The sequence below is a fragment of the Heptranchias perlo genome, chromosome 9 (assembly GCF_035084215.1).
Source record: "Heptranchias perlo isolate sHepPer1 chromosome 9, sHepPer1.hap1, whole genome shotgun sequence".
Taxonomy (NCBI): domain Eukaryota; kingdom Metazoa; phylum Chordata; class Chondrichthyes; order Hexanchiformes; family Hexanchidae; genus Heptranchias; species Heptranchias perlo.
This window is the reverse complement of record NC_090333.1, coordinates 50,353,544-50,377,240: the sequence shown is the minus strand read 5'-3', so window position 1 is coordinate 50,377,240 and position 23,697 is coordinate 50,353,544. Positions and strand designations below refer to the sequence as shown.

At 42.7% G+C, this 23,697-nt stretch overlaps 1 protein-coding gene across 1 annotated transcript in view; it reads left to right on the top strand.

The window, feature by feature from the left end:
* Positions 1 to 17,761, top strand: part of ak4 (adenylate kinase 4) — a 36,347-nt gene extending 18,586 nt beyond the window's left edge. Inside the window, exon 6 of the mRNA XM_067990387.1 lies at positions 13,105 to 17,761. Within this exon, the coding sequence (XP_067846488.1) occupies positions 13,105 to 13,228 (124 nt within the window). The 3' untranslated portion in view covers positions 13,229 to 17,761. The remainder of the gene's footprint in view (positions 1 to 13,104) is intronic.
* Positions 17,762 to 23,697: the final 5,936 nt, after the last annotated feature.

Sequence of the window (23,697 nt, the reverse complement as noted above, 5' to 3'; positions counted from 1 at the left end):
AAAGTGGTTTCAGAGATTTATACATTTATCTTGTTTTGAGTTAGAGTGATTTAAGTGACAATTTAACAATTTTTCCACACTGTCATTTACTCCCCTTTTTTTAAAAAGCATAGCTGTTTGTTGGTGTCATCTGTGAATTGACAACAATTGATTCTGTAGATGGTTGATTGATCCTTTGTCACTCCCCTCCCCCTATTGGTGTCCATTAATAGGTAATTAAAGAGCTGCAATTTAACAATCTAGCCCTGCACAATCCTGGGACTATTTCCATTGGAGCAGAGAAAGCCCAGAGCAGATTTAAGAGAGGTTGTGATAGAGTGAAAAGAGAAAGATTATTTTCTCTAGTTGGAGAGTCTGTGATAAGGGGTTGTCAATATAAAATGAGAACTGTGAGAAAGAAACATTTCTTTTATAGAGAATTGTGTGAGCATGGAATGCTTTGCCAAAGGGAGTAGATGAGGCAGGGACCATTGCATGTTTTTAATTTTCGCAGGATGTGGGCAATGCTGACAAGGGTGCATTTATTGCCCAGGCCTATTTACCCTCCGAAGGTGGTGGTGGTGGGTCCTCTCCTTCAACCACTGCAGTCCTCGTAATGATGGTGCTTTCACAATGACGTTCGGTGGGTATTCCAGGATATTGACCCAGCAACCATAAATGATCAGCAATTTATGTCCAAACCAAGATGGGGTGTGACTTGGAGGTGATGGTGTTCCCATGACCTTGCTGTTCTGGTGAAGGGGGTGGATATTGAGTCCAGTGGTAGGGCATTGATCAAGCAAATGACTGTCCTGGATGGCATCAAGCTTCTTGAATGTTGTTGTGGCTGCACCCATCCAGGTAAGTGAGTATTTCAACACACTCCTGGTTGGAACCTTGTAGATGCTGGCGAGCCACACATCAGAGTACCCAACCCCTGCCCTTGTCTTGTAACCATGGTGTTGATATAGCTGGTCAAGTTCAGCTCCTGGTCAGTGATGATCTCCAGATGTTGATGGTGGGGGAGTCAGCAATGGAGGCACTGTTGAATGTCAGGAGGAGCTGGCTGGACTTTCTGTTTGAGATGCCATTACCTGCCACTTGTCTGTTCAAGCCCGAATGTTATCCAGGTCCTGCTGTAGACTGGCATGAACTGCTTAATTATCGGTGAAGTTATGAATGAAGCTGAATACTGGAATTGTCAGAGAACACCCCCACTCCTGAGCTTGGGGACCAAGGGAAGATAATCGATGAAGCAGCTGAGGATGCTTCCCTGAGGATGTCCTGGGGCCGTGATGACTGGTCTCTGATGACCATAAACCATCTTCCTTTGTGTTTGATATGTCTCCAGCCACTGGACAATTTTTCCTTTAACCTCCCCATTGATTTCAGTTTTGCTACGACTTCTTTCCCTGAAGTGCATTAGCGAGCCAATATGTAACTTTTGTACGTTTTTTAATCCTGTTGCTAGCCCACAAATGACCACATTTAATTTTATAACTTGCCTCTGGGTTGCTAATCCACTGTCATAACCACTAGGCTATTGTGTCCTTTTAAGAGAAAAGTAGATAAATGTTTAAAGCAAAGGAACATACAGGACTATGGGGATGAGCAGGGCAGTGTGAGTAGCTTTGGATTGCTCTTGTAAAGAGCTGGCACAAACACGATGGACAGAATGGCCTCTTTTTGTGATGTAAACTTCAATGTTTCTTAATCAGAAGACTAGTTTGGAAATGTATTTAGAACTATTAGAGTGGGGGACATCTCTCTAATTTGGTTAATATGTAATATTGGTAAACAGTACTTATAGAAGTAGCCAATCCATAATCCCGCAGGTAGAAGCAGGGGAGGAATAACAACTGGTGTACAAAATTTATATTTCTAGTTGACCTCTGCATTCATATAGCTATGTGGTTATTTTTTCCCTGTTAGCTACAGATAAGTTTCTACTTAGAATGTTTTTTTTCCAGCTTTATACACTATTCTCTTGAAAGCAGTGACTTCTGCTTGGGTACAATTCCACAGGCACTAATTCCCTCTGCTTCATTAGCAGTTAGCTGTTCTTTATATGTGGATCTAGGTAGTGGGTAGCAGCAGACTATTACACCCTGGGGACATCACAGATGATCCCAATACTCATGATCAAACTCCACATATGTTCATTTCACCAGGGATCACTGGCTAATGATCAGAAACGTTAAGAAAAAGCCAAATCATTGGCTTTTTCTTGTTCTCCATTGCTTGGGGACATTGAGGCCAATTGTAGCATTCCCCCACTGCTACTTTGGCTGAAGTCAGACAATTTAGCCCAGATCTGGGATTAAACCTGGGACTTTCCTAACCTGTATTGCTCAGAACCACACCACACATTATATTTACTTGTTGAGTCTTTGGGGAAGCCCTGGAGTCCTAATCAAGAATAGCTTATTGAAATTCCCAATTGGCTACATGGTTGGAAGGGAAAACACTCACAATCTTTTGGAGAATGGAGGACCAAGAGTTTTTATAATCACCTACAGTTTATAAACAGACCACTTCTTCAATTGAACCGTTTCATTACAGAGAAGGAGAACAGCTTTTCTATCATTTAAAATTAAAAGTAATTTGTTCAGTGAAATACATGTTTTGATGCAATTTGCATCACTGCACCACAGTAACAGATAACACGCTAACAGATATAAAGCTTTTCCAAACACTTGCTAAGACAATGGCCCTTTAATGGGGAAAACAAAGCATCTCTGAAACAATTTGTTATCTTTGAGAAAGAACACACCAGTAAAATCTTAAACAAAGATACAGATTGGACTGGCCTCTGTCCAAAACAAAAACTATAGTGTCTTTGTGGCTTCAAATATCAGCCTATTGTTGGAACCGCTTCTCTGATCCAAACTGTGGCCCTGATTCTTCAGTTGTGTCACAATCCAGATAGAGAAAATGTGCTGAATAAATGCAGGACCATTGTAAAGTAATGTACTGTACTCCAGCTGCAGTGACATTCCGCAAGAGATCTCTCTATTTTAGGATTAGTAGTCAGGCGCGGTCTTGGGTGCAACTTAAATTGTGAACCCAGAATCAGATAACATGGCATAGGAATTGGTCCTTGTTGCACCTGTTTTCCAGACGGAAAAAGGGGTCAAAAATGACCAATTTCACAGGGCTATGCCCTGTGTCCTCAGGACGCCTGATAAAGTCCAATGTGATATTGGTCTTGGATGAATTTCAGATATCCATGGCAGCCACCTAAAACAGGCTTAGGTCCCTTCCATATGCTAATGAGGGGCCTAAGGTCTGTTTTTGGACCTGTCTGGGAAATTGGGCTGTCCTGAGCAGAACGTGTACTGCTCTACTTGGGTTTTCCTGGCATGGATGTGGTCTAGCAAGCAGCTGCCATCAGAAAGGTAAGTTAATTTTTTTAACTTTGATGTGAAGCCAGGAGGAGCAGCACTCCTGAAGGCTACTGCCTGCCTGCGATCAACCCTCCCACTTCCCTTTCTCCACCACCTTCTTCCAGGCCCAAAATTGATCATTAGGTAATGAGTGAGCTGCCTGTGGAGGCTCGACAGGTGCCGGCAGCTTTCTAAAATTATTGAAATGAGGTACGAGGCCCAATCTCGGGCAAGCCTCAGGCCTGCCGGATGGGGTGCTCGCTGTCTGCGCGCCATTGGTTATGCGCCCGAAAATGGGCCCAAAACCGATTTCTACTACTATCGGTATAAAATTGGCAGGTGCTAAAGGACACTAGAGATTAAAGAAAGAAGAAAAAACTTACACAGAATTAACAGCACTGAAACAGGCCATTCGGCCCAACTGGTCTATGCCGGTGTTTATACTCCACATGAGCCTGCTCCCACCCTACTTCATCTAACCCTATCAGCATATCTTTCCATTTCTTTCTCCCTCATGTACTTATCTAGATTCGCCTTAAATGCATCAATGCTATTCATCTCAACTATTCCATGTGGTAGCAAGTTCCACATTCTAACCACACTCTGGGTAAAGAAGTTTCTCCTGAATTCCCTATTGGATTTATCAGTGACTATCTTATATTTATGACCCCTAGTTTTGGACACCCCCACAAATGGAAACATCTTCTTTAATCTACCCTATCAAACCCCATCATAATTTTAAAGGCCTCTATTAGGTCACCCCTCCGCCTTCTCTTTTCGAGAGAAAAGGGCCCCAGCCTGTTCAGTCTTTCCTGATAGTTATAAGCTCTCAGTTCCATTATCATCCTTGTAAATTGTTTTTGCACTTCTCCAGTGCCTCAGATTGTCACCATCTCCACAGTCTTCCCAATCTATCCAAAATCCAGATGTAATCTATTTCCTTCTTCTAAGATCCTGTCTCTACCACACAATGTAGTATCATCTGCAAATTTAACAACAATACCATCCATGCTCCACTCAAAATCGTTAATAAACATAACAAACATTAGGCAAAAAAAGGATCAGGTTCTTGTGTGATGCCCCAATGGTTGAATTGTCTACAAACACTGTTCAAGCTCACATGTAAAGAATGGCCATTTTGAACTGTGATGTCCGCACCCCCCTCCCACCCCACTCCCACCCCAATAGGGAAATGTAAATACGTTTTAAGCACACATGCTAAGAGTGGCCACTTTGGCGAGATGCTGGAGCGTCAATTTACCCAAAACACGAGTCAATATCTTCAAAAAAAATCAAATGGTTATCTGCATAGCCCGAATGGTAGACCACAATGAAGTAAGGTGAAATGAGACCAATGGCAGCTGCAGATCATTGGAAAGCACAGCTTCAGAACCCAATAAGTTAGAGACATCTGAAAAAGTGGATTCTATACCATTAAACAATAAATAGGGAGTGTGACCTGACCAGAACTAGTGTGGGCTTTCCTTTATATTTTAAGAAAAAAGACTAGATCCTTTGAGATTTTGAACAGAACTTGAAATGACTGTGATGCAGGCATCTGTCAGCTAGATACTGAAAGTAAAATTCATGCCATCCTGGAGATGTTGATACCAAATATTGGGATTTACTTGCATTTGTATAGTATCTTTCATGACATCCCAAGTGCTTTAAAGCCAATGAAGTACTTTTGAAGTGTAATCACTGTTGTAATGTAGGATGGCACCTCTGACAGTGCAGCACTCCCTCAGAACCTAGATTATGTGCTCAAGTCTCTGGAGTGGGGTTTGAACCCCCAACCTTCTGACTCAAAGGCAACAGTGCTACCACTGAACCACAGAAAATCTTTTCTACAAAATAGTAGGTATGTGGTATATACTCCCATCAAAATCTGATGGTAAGCCAATTATCTTTCTTAATAAGAAACTATACAAGTATCTGGTTAAGAATGGATTTGAAGGCTATTTTTTTATTATTATTGTGAAACCCAAGTCCATAATGCAGTGCACCACCACCAAGATTAAAAAGAGTAGGAAAGAAGCTTAGGCAAAAAGTCATCATTAATTGATTAGCTTAAGTTTCAACCGCCTGCAGATTGCAGTAGAAAAACAGGACTGAGAAATGTGAGCAGTTCCATGTTTTAAAGCCCTAAGAAAGAAAAAATTGGATTTTTTTTATTCGTTCATGGGATGTGGGCATCGCTGGCGAGGCTGGCATATATTGCCCATCCCTAATTCCCCTGGAGAAGGTGGTGGTGAGCCGCCTTCTTGAACCGCTGCAGTCCGTGCGGTGAAGGTTCCCCACAGTACTGTTAGGGAGTTCCAGGATTTTGACCCAGCGATGATGAAGGAACGGCGATATATTTCCAAGTCGGGATGGTGTGTGACTTGGAGGGGAACGTGCAGATGGTGTTGTTCCCACGTACCTGCTGCTCTTGTCCTTCTCGGTGGTAGAGGTCGCGAGTTTGGGAGGTGCTGTCGAAGAAGCATTGGCGAGTTGCTGCAGTGCATCCTGTGGATGGTACACACTGCAGCAACAGTGCGCCGGTGGTGGATGGGGTGCCAATCAAGCGGGTTGCTTTGTCCTGGATGGTGTGGAGCTTCTCGAGTGTTGTTAGAGCTGTGCTCATCCAGGCAAGTGGAGAGTATTCCATCACACTCCTGACTTTTGTCTTGTAGATGGCGGAAAGGCTTTGGGGAGTCAGGAGGTGAGTCATTCGCCGCAGAATACCCAGCCTCTGACCTGCTCTTGTAGCCATAGTATTTATATGGCTGGTCCAGTTAAGTTTCTGGTCAATGGTGACCCCAGGATGTTGATGGTGGGGGATTCGGCGATGGTAATGCCGTTGAATGTCAAGGGGAGGTGGTTAGACTCTCTCTTGTTGGAGATGGTCATTGCCTGGCACTTGTCTGGCACGAATGTTACTTGCCACTTATCAGCCCAAGCCTGGATGTTGTCCAGGTCCTGCTGCATGCAGGCTCGGACTGCTTCATTATTTGAGGGGTTGCGAATGGAACTGAACACTGTGCAATCATCAGCGAACATCCCCATTTCTGACCTTATGATGGAGGGAAGGTCATTGATGAAGCAGCTGAAGATGGTTGGGCCTAGGACACTGCCCTGAGGAACTCCTGCAGCAATGCCCTGGGGCTGAGATGATTGGCCTCTAACAACCACTACCATCTTCCTTTGTGCTAGGTATGACTCCAGCACCTGGAGAGTTTTCCCCCCTGATTCCCATTGACTTCAATTTTACTAGGGCTCCTTGGTGCCACCCTCGGTCAAATGCTGCCTTGATGTCAAGGGCAGTCGCTCTCACCTCACCTCTGGAATTCAGCTCTTTTGTCCATGTTTGGACCAAGGCTGTAATGAGGTCTGGAGCTGAGTGGTCCTGGTGGAACCCAAACTGAGCATTGGTGAGCAGATTATTGGTGAGTAAGTGCCGCTTGATAGCACTGTCGACGACACCTTCCATCACTTTGCTGATGATTGAGAGTAGACTGAGGGGCGGTAATTGGCCGGATTGGATTTGTCCTGCTTTTTGTGGACAGGACATACCTGGGCAATTTTCCACATTGTCGGGTGGATGCCAGTGTTGTAGCTGTACTGAAACAGCTCGGACAATGATGAGATTTGATTTGAACAAAGAGGGATGCAGGGAGGAAGAAATGGATGTAGTGACACAGATAATTAAATACTCCAAAGGAATTGTTGCTGGGACTAATTCCCAATCTTACTTTGCGGAGGAAGAATTTCTCTGGATGCTATTTTTAACAACGTTATGAATGCATTCAAAAATACAAAGTTATCACTCACACTGATTTGAGCAATTCTTCCGGAGTAGTTACAGGATGGCTGGTATGAGAAATGGAAAAATGCCACACTAGCACGAGGTGATGTTCTAAAGACAGGGCTGAGGTGTGTTGTTGGGTCAGACTAGAGGGAGCTTTACTCTGTGTCTAAACTAATGCTTTACTTGAGCTCAGAATGTTTGATACTGACACTCAATGTTTGAAATAGGAAAATGCTCCAATCTCTAGCACTCAACATTCTTCACTCACCCTGAGGAATGCAAAATTCACCAACAAACACAAAATTACCTAAGTATATCCTGTCCACAAAAAGGAGGACAAATCCAACCTGGCCAATTCCAGTCTTATCAGCCTACTTCCAATTATCAGCAAATCGATGGAAGGAGTGATCATTAAACACTCCTGCTCACCAATTACCTGCTCACTGATGCTCAGTTTGGTTTCCGCCAGGAACACTTAGCTCCAGACCCCATTACAGCTGTGGTCCAAACATAAACTGAATTCCAGAGGTGAGGTGAGAGTGACTGCCCTTGACATCAAACAGCACTCGACTGAGTGTGGCACCAAGGAGCCCTAGTAAAATTGAAGTCAATGGGGATCAGGGAAATCTCTCCAGTGGCTGGAATCAGACCTGTTACAAAGGAAAATAGTTATGGTTGTTGGAGACCAATCACCTCAGCCCCAGGACATTGCTGCTGGAGTTCCTCAGGGCAGTGTCCTAGGCACTTGACTACCTAAAGCCTCTCCACCATCTACAAGGCACAAGGCAGGAGTGTGATGGAAGGCTTACCACCACCTTCTTAAGGGCAACTAGGGATGGGCAATAAATGCTGGCCTTGCTAGCGATGTCTATATCCCGAGAATGAATAAATAAAAACATGCCGAATGGGTGCAACAGCCTTCAAGAAGCTCGACACCATCTGAGTCTGCTTGATTGGCACCTCATCCACTAGTCTAAACATCTACCTCCTCCACCACTGGTGTACCGTGACAACAGTGTATTATCTACAGGATGTACTGCAGCAACTCGCCAAGGCTTCTTTGGCAGCATCTCACAAACTGACCTCCACCACCTAGAAGGATGAGGGCATCAGGTGCATGAGATCACCATCAGCTCCAAGGTCCCCTCCAAGTCACACACCATCCTGACTTGGACATATATTGCCATTCCTTCATCATCGCTGAGTCAAAATCCTGGAACTCTCTACCTAACAACATTCATTGCAAGCAGAGCTGGCCAGATGTCACTTTAGCAAACAATTAGTATATGCGAAAGCTGCTTTTCCCAAAGCAAGCTGGGAAAGTAGATACCGATGGCAACATTTGAGATATGTGGTTGCCTGACGAACTAATGTTGGATACTTCCTCAGAAGCACATCAACCACAGTATTTCATGCTTTCAGTGGCATTACATGAAAGAAGGCATGTTAGGATGACCAACAACCAGTGTACCCTGATGGCATGGTTTGCACATGCCAAGGTGCCACCAACCATTTCTGCAGGTCCTGGAATACTTAGCTGGCAATAACTAGGGGGGACTGTCTACACAGGATCTGGGTCAGGACAGATCCAGATGCAGAGCTGGGGAAGGACAATTGCAGCTACAATGCAGCATAGATAGGGCTGTCATAGCCACAGATAGTTATGGCCAGCTATGCTCTGAAACTTGGTTCCACTTCTTTGAAGGCATGATAAAATGCTGAACTGTAGGGATGATGCTGTGAAGTGGCACAGGGGGCCACTCTCCTCATGATCACCTCATGCAGCATGGCCTCCATGTCGGCATCCATCAAACAGGGTGCTAGGCTATTCTGGTCATTTCCTGCAGACTTCTACGTGCACCTTGGTTTTTCTTTCCCTTCATTTTTGCCTGTCCTCCCTTAATCCCCTCCCCCTTCAATCTTGGAAAATGCTACTAATTGGTTGAGAGACCCCTTTTAACACCAATATCAATGGGTGAATACAGCACAGAACATACCCAAGAGTGCTTAGCCTGCAGCTTCTGACACATCCTGTAAGTAACAAGAGATAAAATAACTGCCAGATATGGAAGAAAGTGCTGTACTTCAAAGAGAATTCATTTAATAATTAATGTGTATATAAACACAGTTAGGATGAACTTTTAAGTCAGATACTTTAGTTGTGTGTGTAAAAATACCATGAAGCCAATGTCTTTTGACCCAGAGATATTTTAATTTATTAACCAAACTTTATTTTTTCCATTTTCTTTTTTCTCCTATTGCAAGTTTTATTTTAATCATTTAATGATTTTTTGACTTTTAAAATCAGCTTTCAGTATCCAGAAAAATGATTTTCAAACAATGGAATTCAGAACCAGAATTACCCATTGCTGTCTGTGATAATGCATTTTTAAAACTTTTTTGGGTGAATTTTTCTTCCAATGAAGGTGAGGGGTGTTAGTTTTGGAAATAGTGCACTTTCCATATTAGGTAGCCACTGGCAGCGTCAAGCACTCCCAGGTCAATTATAGCACAGAGTAATGCTCTCTATTCTACTGGCAAAGCTGCTTCAATCCCAGAACTCAGTGGTGGGTAGTGGGAATGGGCTAATATAGGCCCAAGAACCGCCCCAATCCAGGTGAGGACGGGCAGCCAATGGAGAGTGGAAGCAGCACCAAGTAGAGCCCTAGAACAGCTATAGGACATATGAAGGTCGCCAGCCAGCTCAAAGGGGAAGCCAAAAGGTCACGAGAACGGCAAGTGCGTGAAGAGATATTGAAAAAAGTCTTGGGGGCTACCTGAGGGAGATATGGTGGCACAAATGTGTCAGTGGGGGAAATTCTGACTCACTGTGGATCACTCTGTTAGGGCAGGTAAATAATCACAAAGGGGTGTCGGGGGTTTCCAGGGAACAAATCAGTGCCCTTACTGTGTTGAAAGAGTCCGAGGGGACTGCGACAGAATGCAAGACTGTGTGCCTGTCGAAGGGAATTTCCCAGGAAGCCAGGTGTCAGTGCACAAACAAGCTGCAAGGGAGCCACAATGAATGGTCTGTAACTAATGATAGATCAAGACCTACTGTATATTAAAAATACAGAATGGGTCACAACATTCGATCTTAAATACATTGAAAACTCCTTGGTCAGGCTTTAACAATTTAAAAACTCAACTTAAAAATGTCAATATTTCTGTGCAGTACCAATCATAGTAGGTGTAGGTGATGCTATGATAGACCTTCACAGTGTTAAAAGAGCTGTCGCGGTAACGATAATAGTAGGATGTGCCACCGATGTGGTAGCATTGTGAGTAAACATGCAACCCTACCCCAAAGTGACATTGTGGTTTCACCCCATTGCTTTTGCCCCTTGGTAAAGCCACATAAGTAGTAGAATGAAAGGTGAGTAGTTTTTCATATGTAAAAACTTTGAACATTGACTAAAATTGAATGTAGTTGTTGAGTAAAGTGATTTAACCTAGCCACCTTCAAAAGTACCCTGACTGCCCTTTCTTGATTCTCCTAAAAAGATGTAACCCGGCTGACACAACCAGTCTGTTTCCCAACCCACACAATCCGCTACTGTCCTGTCTGTGATGTAAACTTACCTCATCTGCAACCATCCTCCTACTTTGTTTTTACATCCCCACCCTCCCGGTTGTCCCGCTAGGCCAATACTGTGGCCGTTCCGCCATCCTCTTCTAGACTGCTGCCACAGGATTTTGAGGGTCTGGCCCAAGACATAGAATTCCCCCCAGCCACATTGAGAGAATTTCCCAGGCCTGGCAGAGATTCAGTCTACCAGCCAGTAGGTTGCCTTCCTCTCTTCTTTGTCCCCATCATTGTTGCTCCTCATCTTCCCTCTCCCCATCACCTTTAGATCTCCCACCACCCACTATCCCTCCCCTGCCACCCTCCTCCTCTCCCACTCTCCTCTCGTCTCTCCTTCCCAATCTCTTAATCCTTCTTTCCTCTCCTACCATTCTCCCCTTCCCTCCTTTCCTTTCCCCTCCCCTCCCCCACTCCCCCCTAGGAACATAGGAACAGGAGTGGGCCATTCAGCCCCTCGTGCCTGCTCCGCCATTTGATAAGATCATGGCTGATCTGTGATCTAACTCCATATACCTGCCTTTGGCCCATATCCCTTAATACCTTTGGTTGCCAAAAAGCTATCTATCTCAGATTTAAATTTAGCAATTGAGCTAGTATCAATTGCCGTTTGCGGAAGAGAGTTCCAAACTTCTACAACCCTTTGTGTGTAGAAATGTTTTCTAATCTCGCTCCTGAAAGGTCTGGCTCTAATTTTTAGACTGTGCCCCCTACTCCTAAAATCCCCAACCAGCGGAAATAGTTTCTCTCTATCCACCCTATCCGTTCCCCTTAATATCTTATAAACTTCGATCAGATCACCCCTTAACCTTCGAAACTCCAGAGAATACAACCCCAATTTGTGTAATCTCTCCTCGTAACTTAACCCTTGAAGTCCGGGTATCATTCCAGTAAACCTGGGCTGCACTCCCTCCAAGGCCAATATGTCCTTCCGAAACTGCGGTGCCCAGAACTGCTCACAGTACTCCAGGTGCGGTCTAACCTGGGTTTTGTATAGCTGCAGCATAACTTCTGCCCCCTTGTACTCTAGTCCTCTAGATATAAAGGCCAGCATTCCATTAGCCTTATTGATGATTTTATGCACCTGTTCATCACACTTCAATGATATATGTACCTGAACCCCTAAGTCCCTTTGGACATCCACTGTTTTTAACATTTCACCATTTAGAAAGTACCCTGTTCTATCCTTTTTTGATCCAAAGTGGATGACCTCACATTTGTCTACATTGAATTCCATTTGCCACAGTTTTGCCCATTCACCTAATCTATCAAGATCGCTTTGTAATTTTATGTTTTCATCTACTTTACCCATTCTTTTCTCTCTCCTTCCCCCCCTTTAGCCCTGTTTGATATGGATACTGCCTTTAATCTTGACTCCCCATGTGCAATGCTACAGGAGCTTGACTCGTTATAGATATATCTGGAAAAGCTGATGCAATGTCTTTAATGCTTTTCTCAATGCTGAAACTATTCTCTTTTTAAGCTTTTTTAAAACCTTGGTGTTATTGATCTTTGGCACAGTGCATGCTTATGAGGAGGTAGTTTAGAGTGCTATTGGCAGTAGCTTGCAAGCAGATTGTTCACCAGCCCAGTCTTTGCTGCAGTTGGTGGTGGTGTTGGGAGACTGGGAGAGGTACTTCATCTCACTGCAAAATCTTATTTATAAATTGAAGGTTGTGAGATGATGCAGTAATAATGTACATTAAAAATTCCATTTTATACAGTGATGCTTTTGTTGTACATTTTGCAAAAGCATGCTTTGATACAAGAGCCTTGATTTTAACCTATCACGCCCGGCGGGAGTGGCGTGGGTTCGGATGCCCGTTTTACACACTGCCCAACTTTAAGCTCCATTGACTTCAATGGAGCTGGGCGGGTTAGGTTATAATTGGGGCTAATGAATTTGTTAGCACAGTTGTATATATGGGTATAGTAGTGTTTCTTCAGGATTGGTGGAGAGAGGGTTGTGTGGCTGGACGGGAGCATTCAGATACTGCCTTCCTTTGTTTAGGAATACTGTGGACTGGGTATTCTTGAGATGCTGAGAGCAGATGGTGTTTTACTGGTTTTTTTTTTCACGTGTTATCTGCCTGTTCCTCCCTCTCTGGACATCTACTTGTAGAGGAAGCATGTTCTACAAGCCTCTAGGAATGCTGTCAATACTGCTCAGTACTTTTTCAACAAGGCATAAACTCTAACTGGCGCTTGTCCCATAGATACTTGATCCTCAAAGTTGAGATTTTAAATCAACCTCCTGCTCCTCGATGCAGCACCCAATCCGGGACTGAACAATGCAGATTGGGCTGTAGAAAGCCCATTAGTGTATGATGATCATTTTTTTTGTCTGCTTTTTATTTTTCTTTCAGGACTAAGGGAATCTTGCACACGTTTTCCGGGACAGAAACAGACAAGATTTGGCCCTACGTCCATGCACTGATGAGTGGCAGGATTTCACCCCTTAACATTGAGGCACCAGTCAGAGAAAGCTGAGCCATTCCAAGTGGAAGATTTCCAGGCAGTGTGCTATCCAACGGAAATTACAGTGGATTTTCCTTGCACCTTCTGCGTTCAACTTGATTCTAGATAACATTATCTCTTAAGCGCAAGCGAGTTATAGCTGTGCTTGCTTTGGTTAGGCTTTCTAATCTGTATAAGCCCCTGAAAAGAGTTTGCATCCTTACATTATGTAAGCAACAATATAGTGTTTGCGAAAAGCATTCCAGATAGGGTTTTATAAATGTTTTTCATGTCAGATGTCCCTTGCTCTATATATTCCAAACAATTCCACAACATGGAACATCCTGGAATGGCTTTCTTTTATGTTGTTTAAACGAGCCATTAATTGGAATATGTGCAAAGAAGGAAGGACTGCTGCTTAGTATTGGATGTGCTTGTCTTTATAGAGCAGTACTCTAACTGTGGCAGGTCCAGCCGGGCTATTATGTGGTGATGTACCTTTCTCACCCTGAGACAGGTGTGAAGCTTTTTCTTTTTACAAATGTTATGTTCTGCCAAGGCAATGGAATGTTAATGCTAGGAAATAGACCACTTTTCCATTTCAACACTCCAATGTCAGATAGATGCAGAGTGAAGCTCCCTCCCTTCTGCCCCAAGGTGTGTCAACTCCAACCTCAAGACTTTCCTACTGCACCATTTTAACCTTTCTCTGTTTCCCACAGCAACCCTTCTGCAGTTTCTCTGATTAACATTATCAATTTAGAGCTGAAATAAGGGCAGATTTGTGTTCAAATAGGAGCTGGGTAGGACTAAGCATAACTCATTTCATTTGGATCCCTGCAGTCGGCAGAGAGAGGAGATTTTCAGCCTGCAGTTTGGACCAAATTTATCCTTGCTCTTATTTGTGCAAAGGCAGTTTAAAATGAAATGTATATTTCAATTGCAGAGTCTCTTTGCTGTCTGTCTACATCACACTCCATTCACTAAAGACACATTTCAACTAGCTGCAAGTGAAATGCAGTAAATGTCAATCTGAGGACAAGCTTTTGTATTTGTTTTCTTGGGATTTCTTTAGTTTTAAAAAAAAATCCTCCTCACCTGAAGGTGTACAGGTCCACAGACCACCATCTGGTATCTGATACTTTTTCCTGTGCTTAACCCAAAATACAGCTTCCATTGGCAAGCCTGGACAGTGAATGTGGACAGGCTATTCAACTGTAGCAGGCTTCACAGCTAGATCAACTCCGGTCCCCAACTGATGTCTGCACTCAAGCCTTTGCCAGCAGGCATCATTGAATCGGGATCAAGATAAGAAACATTGGTTGATTTAATTTTTTTTCCCTCCTTTTATTTGCCTGCCTGAAACACCCTTGGGTAGCCTGGGCACCTATTTGAATCACATAGTCCCTGTGCTTGAACGGTCCAAGAGAGAGAAAGCAAGCACAAACAACTCCCCCTGTCACAATAGAGATTGCCTAAATGACAGTCCTCCAGAAGTCTGACCTACATCCTGCTGGATAGAGATGATCAGGAAGAGGCCATTATACTCAAACTTTTGGCTTTTTCTTTGGCCTTTGCTCTCCAGTTTTCTCCTCCAATTTTTTTCTCCCCTCCATTCTGTCTTGATGGCACCTTGTTGGGGTATAGTTTCACAGGCACCAAAGACCATCCAGTATTTTGTCCAAGCAACCATTTTTCATGTGTGCATCAAGACAGTGAATGTTGACAAGCTATTCTATCGTAAGGAGCTCCACAGCCAAGTTTGACCCTCTCCTCACCCAACATCTACAGGCATGTACTTCTTAGAAGATCAGGATCAGAAATCCTGAGCGACTTTTCTTTCCCCTGCTTAGGGCAGAGGCCAATTGTGGTGCCTCTATCAATTCCCTGGCTGAGATAAGCTAGGACCTATACTGACTGGTGATTGAACTTTGGATCTTACTGGACTGTATGGGGAGGAATTGCTTTTGCGCCGTTTATCAGCACAAAGTGGGCAGCACATCTAGAAAGTATGCCTAAAGTCGGACCTCGGCTCCATAATACTGGAGAGCTGCAGACAGCATTTGGGCATCCCGATGGAGCTCACCACTCGGGGCGTTCCCAAAATTGGCCAGTCCAGTGCCAGCAGCGGCCCGCAGTATTGCTGTGGAGCCAGGAGGAACACCACTGTTGGGTGCTGGCTCCACATTGGGGTAAGGTAAAAAGTCGGAAACTTACCTCACTGTCAGTGGTCTCCAGCGCTCCCTTTAAGAACCGCTGGTTAGGCCACTTTAGACCCGGGAAAATTAAGCGGAGCTTGCATATGCTCCGCCCAGTTTCTGCCAAATTTGTCAGCGGGGTCCTAAAACAGGCACATAAGACCCTTTGATGAGCATATTCAATGGGCCTAACACCCATTTCAGAAGTTGGCCCCCCAATATACAAACTGCGCCCAAAAAGAGGCACAATGGCGCCCAATTTCCCCCCCTCCCCCCATGACTCAGTTCCATGTTGGCCAGTGCTCTTACCAACTTGGTTAACAGAGAAGCCCAATGCAGTATTATCTGTGTAAAACTACTGCATGTTCAGGTTTGCCTCCTCAGCAAATTTACTGCACACTGATTTTTTTTTTAAAAAGCAAAGTTTCTTTGCAATTGACATGTAATTAAATAAAAAAAAAACTGAACAGGGAACTCTAGATAGAGTACTTTAAGATAAATGACTCTATGTCCATAAACTGTACATCAAAAATGTTTGCCTTTAAAAATAAATCTCAGTTCCCTGCTTCAATGAAAAATTGCCTTTTTTGGACCTCCTTCACTCCAGAGCCACTCAGGTGACATCACTGACAAAGAGCTGCTCCTGCTTTAAGACATGGTTCCATTCTTTGCAATGAGGGTAGCAACTTTGGACCAGATTGGGAGTGACTCAGACTTGCCCAACCCAAGCAAAACATGCCACTAATGTACCTTGCTGGTAGAATATTTCCTACTAATCAAGAAGATCTAGATTGGTTGCCAGGCCTAGACTGAAGTTGCTACCCCATTAGAATGAATGGAGCTCCCCCAAGAAGCAGGTGACTCATCCCCAGCAGATGTCGCTGGACTGGCTCTGGAGGAAGAGACGAAATAGTGGGTCCATTTTGGGAAGGAAATTTGATGTAGGATCACCAACTCATGGCGTCATAGCAGTGATTTTACTGCTAGAAAATGGTGACAATTATTATAGCAATGCATTTCATTTTTAAAACTCAAGTTAGGCCATAACTAAAGTCTGCAGCTCCTTTCCAAATAAAAGGATGAATGTTTATACAAAAAATGCCAATGCAATCTTGAAGTTATAATTCACCTGCATGTCAGTTTTTTTATGTGAAATTTTCCAACTACAAATGTCTGTAAAAATATTCATGTCTTTATCTTAATTACTGATTTGTTGGAGATTGTATTTTGGTGGAGCGATTTTGACCATTTTGGAATGTGTACTTTGTATGCACTTTGCAGAGTATAAAATATGAGTTTTATTTATTTTTAATGTGATTTGATTGCCTGTATTTGCTATTATCAGTATAGTGATCAGTTTTGTTACAAATAAAGTGAAAAATAGCTTCCCTGATAGCTTAGTAGATAAGTATACTGCCCACTGTGGTACTGAGCTAAGTATGGGAGATTCCATGTTCTGTCCTTGGTCTGTGTTGAGCAAGATGATCTCAGCTGGAGTAGCAGTTGGAGCACTATAATTGGTCCGAGTTTCTCAAGGCAAAAGGGGTAGAAAATTATCCAGGGTCCCTACTCCTGACCACTATCCATTGCAAAATACTGTATGCGAATGTTGGGTTAGACATGATGCTCTTCCCCTGCCGTGATTGATGGAGGTGTGTGTATAGCTTATTGGTTTGGCAATTCAAAAGTTCCTGATTCAATTAATTAACTTCTATTTAATCTTAATTATTAAAGATAGAAGTAATTGTGCTCCTCACAACCAATTTGGGGGAATTTCATGGAAATGTCCTCTCTCTGGTTGTTTCTAATGATTAATTTTAAAGCATTAATTACAACAGGGATTTCAAAACTGCATGTGTTCCCAAGCCTTGGCAATCTGCTGCATAAAGCCCAGCTAACTCAGTCCCATTTGCACTTCTACTTCTTATTCACTGGTTTGTTCTGTTTGGATTTTGTGAGTCTGAAAATTTAGAAAGGGCCGTTTTAGCGTTGTTGCTCATTGGTGGATAAATTGTAAACCAAAACACCAAGATCGGTTAGTATATGCAGTTTAATGGTAACATGGATTTAAGCCTTATCAGTTGCTCCTGATGCTCCATTATATACATCTATGAAGCTCACAAAGACCAAAAGCTTGGACACTCCTGTAGCATAGTGACAAGGAGAGGGAGACTCCAATTACTGCGTTGGTATTTCCTTTATACCATTTAGGATGATGCAACAAGTTGGTGAATACATTTACCCTTTCTGGCTTTAAAGCAAAATAGAATTTAGCCAAAATAATTAAAAGGAAAATCAGAATATTTTTCTCATCTCTTAACTTAGAGATGATATTATCTGATATTGGGATGATGAGATGCAAATAAAGTAAACACATTAAAATAATGATTTTCCCCCTTGTTTTCATGAAGGTGCTGACTTATACGGGAGTTTGGCTCCCTGGCTCGTAGAAGCCCTATATCAATTTGTAAAGTCCAATCCACTGGGACTCGAATACTGTTTCCCTATTTGAGAAGGTTTTTCCAGCTCTCCCCTCACACAGCTGGGCAGGATCTGAGTACAGGCTTATTCTCTGATAGGGTGATCCTTTTCTCACCACTAATCCACAACCTCTCTCTTTTTGTTGCAACATTTCGAGTCTTTTTCTTTTTGTTGGATGTTACTATTATCATTTAAATGTTGTTCTCTTGTTCCTCCTAAGCTCTAAAATTGCTGTTCTACACTGCTAACCTTGCACTAGTATACATTCAGATATCATACTCAGAATCAGTCTATTCACTATAATACTTCCTGACAATCGGGATCTATTATAATAATTGGAATGAGATTTGTCTCAATGTGGTGAAAGGCTTCATTCCGTCACCTAGAACAACAACAACTTATAGATCTATAGTACTCATTATATACAGAAAACTGTTTCACAGCACTTTACAAAGCCACTGATAGTGATTGGACACTGAGTTTGCCCTGCTGAGAGCCCCGTGCAAAGGTTCGGTTTGGGGCCCCTACATCTTACTAGACAATGATATTAATTACTACCAACTTAACCTGGTGTCAACGTCCACGTACACATACGATCCATACTGTCTCTATAAAAATATATAATAAATCACAACGATGCTTTTCATAGGATTTTTTTTTAAGTTACAAAAAGATTGCATGATATTAACCATCAAGTCAGAATATAACACCAGGGACTCTAGAAGCATCTTTTGATCACAATTTGAAACCAGCCCTAAATTCCTCCCTTGCAGAAAGAGTAGATTTTCTTGATACAGCATACTTGCACCTCCTATTCCGCTGCGCTGTTTACACTGTGTCATATGAATTTAATTCTCTACTATTCTGGTATCCAGCATCATCCCATTGTACAGAGGCCATGGCTGGGCCCCACTGGGCTTAATTGAGCATTGAACGTTTTATGAAAAATGTGGTACTTGGGATTGCCTTGATGTGTCCAGAGCCCCTGCAGAGATGCAGACTGTAGCTGCACAGCTCAGTAATGCGAATCAGAAGCATCAAAACATGTCTGATTGCTTGTGCCGTGGCAGGATTTGAACTCATAATTCCAGGCCTCTGGATTACTAGTCCAGTAACATAACCACTATGCTACCATACCCTACTAATTTGCTCAACTACTCCCTCACCCTCTATGCCCTTATCTCCAATAAAATGCTTACTCTTTCCCACACTAGTCGTTCCACAGGTATGATGCCCATATTCGCTCCCTTAAGTCCAAGAAGCACTGACTTGAACATATCTGGCACAATTGGTTGAGCCATTCATCACCAGATCTGGCTGGACCGCATCAAGCACTATCAGTCCTTACTTTGCCAAAATCACTCACTACTCCACAATCATCCTGGAATGCAAGGAAAACTCCTGGCTTCTTTTCTTCACTACCAACCATTTCCTTAAACACCACACTCCTCCAACAAGTGTAAGGAGCTCATGGACTTCTTTGTCATTAAGATTGAGACCAACTATGCCTCTGCCGCATCCCCTCCTTCCCCTTGCCCACCAAGCCCAACATCCCCCAAGGTTCTCTCCTGCCCTAAACTGGTGTCTTTCTCTAGTTTCTCTCCTATCTCCCCTCATGCCCTCTCCAAGCTCATTTTGTCCATGAGACCCATCTCCTGTCTCTCGATCCCATTCCCACAAAACTGCTGGCCGCCTAACTTCCCTTCCTGGCCCCCCTGCTAGCTGATACTGTAAATGGATCACCTTTCTGAGGCACTGTCCCTCCCCTTTTTAAAACTGCTGTCATCCTCCCCCCACCCACCTTCAAAAAAACACTCACCCTTGGCCCCTCTGTCCTTGCAAATTACTGTTCCATCTCTGACGTCCCTTTCCTCACCAAAGTCCTTGAATGTGAAGTCTTCCCAAATTTGTGTCCAGTTTTCCCACAATTCCACATTTGAATCTCTCCAGTCAGGTTTCTGCCCCTGCCACATTACTGAAACGGCCCTAATCAAAGTCACAAATGACATCACATGTGACTGACTGTGCTACACGATCTCTCCTCGTCCTCTCTGCAGGCTTTGACACGGTTGACCACACCATCCTCTTTCAACGCCTCTCCTCCATTTTCATAGTTTCATAGTAGCAGCAATATAAACTAAACGGTACAATTTTAAAGGGGGTGCAGCAGCGGAGAGACCTGGGGCTGCACATACACAAATCTTTGAAGGTGGCAGGTCAAGTTGAGAAGGCTGTTAAAAAAGCATATGGGATGCTGGGCTTTATTAATAAAGAATAAAAGGGCATAGAGAATAAAAGTAAGGAAATTATGCTAAATCTTATAAAACACTGGTTAGGCCTCAGCTGGAATTCACCAATTCATTTCACAAGCTTGAACAATTCAAATAGGTAACCTTGAAATTTTCTTATTTTTTCAGAGAAAAAAGTCCACCTTCCTTAAATTTTCCTCACAACTTGATACCCAGAATCATGAGTAGCAGAAACAGTAGAAGGATATAAGAATTTTTACGAATAAGAAAAGGACATTAGGCCCAAGAAGCCTAGATAAAGCTCAAAAATACCTCTGCAGAATTCCACATGTTTGGCTAACTGTCTTCAGAAAGAAGCCAATTTTCAATTCAGCTTGCCAATTTGCCATTAAATCCATGCAACCATAACCTTCTTTGAAAGGTTCAGATGCAGCACGAATATCAAATGCCTTCTGAAAATCTAATTATATTCTAGCTATGAGATATCACTCACCCACTGTTTCGGTTATCTCTCAAAGAATTCCAATAGATTTGTGAGGCGTGACCTATTGCTCGTAAGCCAATGCACGATTTTCCCTTTGGTGACCTTTATGCTCTCTAGATGAAACAGTAATAGCGTCCTGTAAAATGCCTTTGAGCATTTTTACAATGACTTATTTTCAACTCTGCCAATTCCTCTCTTGTTTCCTGATGGAAAGCATCTGGCTTCAATCAGGCACATCATCACGTTGACATGACTGAGATTGGATAATCAGCACTTGGTGCAGTGAGTTGATGCTGTAATGCACCACACCACTCACGTGGTGTATAATTCACTGATCTATGCACCATTCCTTTTTTTCCCTTTTATCATCAACTTCTCTACTTTTCTTGAGGTACAGTTGCACAGGTACCAGTTGCCCTGTGGTATATGGCCTATATGGTTAATATTCCTTGACAGTGAGTGTTATCAAATTATTCAACTGTGGGGATGGGCGTGGTAATCACAGCTGAAACTAATCATGTCCTCACCTGCCATCCATACATGTGCACTTTGGGCAAGGGTGTTGATCAGGAGAAGGATGGTGGCCAATTTTACTTTCCCTAATCTAGAGGTGTTGAAGCCAATTGTTGGATTCCCAAAACCTCCCCCCTCCTGGCTAAAATCAACTAATTCAGCAGAAACTGGGTATCAAATCTGAGATCTTCCTGGCTCTTTCATACGCCACCTCCTTCATACCTGGGTAAATAAGAATTTATTTTGATTTTGATGTTATCAACCATCTACCTTTTTTGTTTTCCTCTTCTAATACTAACCTAACAGGGCACTTACCTTCCGGCACTCCAACTGACAATGGATGTTGACTTCGGCAATAGTGTGGTGACCTAGTGCTGCCATCTTCAGAGTCACTTACAGAAGTCATTTCTGCCTCTGGAAGCAGCAACACTTTGCTGACAATATAAACAGATGCTGCCAACCTTGCTGACCACTGGTGGCCTCAAACATGCCCCCTTCTAATGGCTGATTATCAAGCAGGATTAGCAAGGATGCATAATGAAACATGTGACCCAGACCTATTCTAACTTCAGGAGAAAGCATGGAATTAGGGAGGGCATTAGTGAGAGAATTAAAGGGGAAATATATCAAGGGGGCAAAATGGGCATGCACATATTCCTGAAAAATCAAAGACAGAACTTCCCAATTGGTTAGTTGGTAAATGCAACCTATGGTATCGTACTCAGTTATTCAGAACAGGAAGGCTTCTAGGTTTGACTCTTGGTTTGTGCTGAGGTAACTAATCCAAGCCGGGCAGCGGGAGGGTTTCTACAACTGGCCTCATGATACCAGATGAATGGTTGAAAATGCCTGAAAAAAATTATGAAGCAAAGAAGAAAACAGAAACTTAACCTCCTGCAAATAAAAGAGGTTGAAAATTAGCCTTGTTAATTGTTCATTTTGTATTCTGTGAAATTAGATGGTACAATCTGCTTTCCAAAAGTCAAAATTAGACTCCCAATGGCTTAGTGGGTAAATGCATCCCCAGTGTGGAAACAAGCAGGTCACTGGTTTGATCCCCAATTTGTTTTGATCTCAGCTGGGCTGTCAATAAGGGTACTAACATTGGCTTTGGCAGCCCTGAGCTAGGGAGGTGAATAATTCAACCATAATTTCCATTACTGGTTCCTGCTAGAAAGTGCACGGACATCGGTTGAGGGCAGTATCGTGACCTGTGTTGGTAGGCAGGGTTGGTAGGCAGCTGGCCAACACTCACTGGTTTGGGCTCACACAAAGAATGATCACGAGCCATCACCCATACAACCATACCCAGCATGAGTCAGTGCCTTCAGGAGAAGTTAACATAAAATTGGAGGACAGAAATTAAAAAAAGACAAGAATGGAATGAGACTAAAACAATAATATGAACTCATTTTAATAGCATGATAAAAGAAAAGACAGTATACAATTACTGAATTAAAAATGTAATGTGTCTTCTTGATAAATGATGCGAGTTGACATTAATTGAATCTGTACAGCATTGTTGTTTTGATGTCAAGCAACTGCAGTCCCAGCAATGTTTTTCATACCATCTGCTTGGGTCGTGCCTGTAGCTGTTTGCTTCCTGTGCTGCTGTACGGTCCTGCCTACTAGCACAGGACACAATCACGTAACATTGCTGTGCATCAGCAGCCTCGGATTAATGGAAGCAATTTGAGTGACCTTTGACTGAGTGTGAATGACAAATCAAAGGTCAGCACTTTAGAAATCAAGCTTGGCTTCCTGTACATTTCTGCAGCTGATACTGGGCATATAGGAGAAGAGAATTAGCAACGACTGCAACTAAAGGTAGGGAGAAAGATTACTTTTTAGTTCATGGCACCAAAGATAAGATACCAAAGAAATAAACCTTAAGATTTCAGAAATATTTTTAAACAAAACAAGCATTTAAATATAATGTTCCAAATATAAAAAAGCCTAAAGCTTGCATTCTGGTATCGAGAAGAGAATGCTAATTTTAAACTTCTGTACCCAATGATTAAACCAGACAAAAGCTTTTAAAATCCTTTATATCAGCACAGCACAGCATTGTTAAGGGTTTCTTTCTTCAATGTTCATATCCAACATTATTTCATAACAGTCATTTTATAAAATATATTTTTAAAAAGCATAAATAAAATGCATTTTCCTTTCAAGCAATTGAGCCATTTGAATTCAGTTGGATTCTGGATCATCATTTTTTAAAATGTGGTTAATGATAATGTAAAGATGGATTCACAAGGCAATTATGTACAGAGACAATTTGTGTGTATTTCTTATATTTTATGTACAAGTTAATAAATATCTATATACTGCATACTGTTTGTAAGCTTTTAGGATTCACAGTCTTACCATACAGAGTGCATCCATACAGAGGGATAGTGGGAAATGGTATCTGTTAAACAGGAACCATGTTTTGCTCCTGAGCTGCATTTCCTCTTATGTCGATACCGGCACAAACTCAGTGCTTTCCATGCTGACAGTCATAATCCCTTTTCACTTGCTGTTTTTTTTCTTCTGCAACTGCCTGGCAGGCTGATGGAAATTTAAATCGAGCTG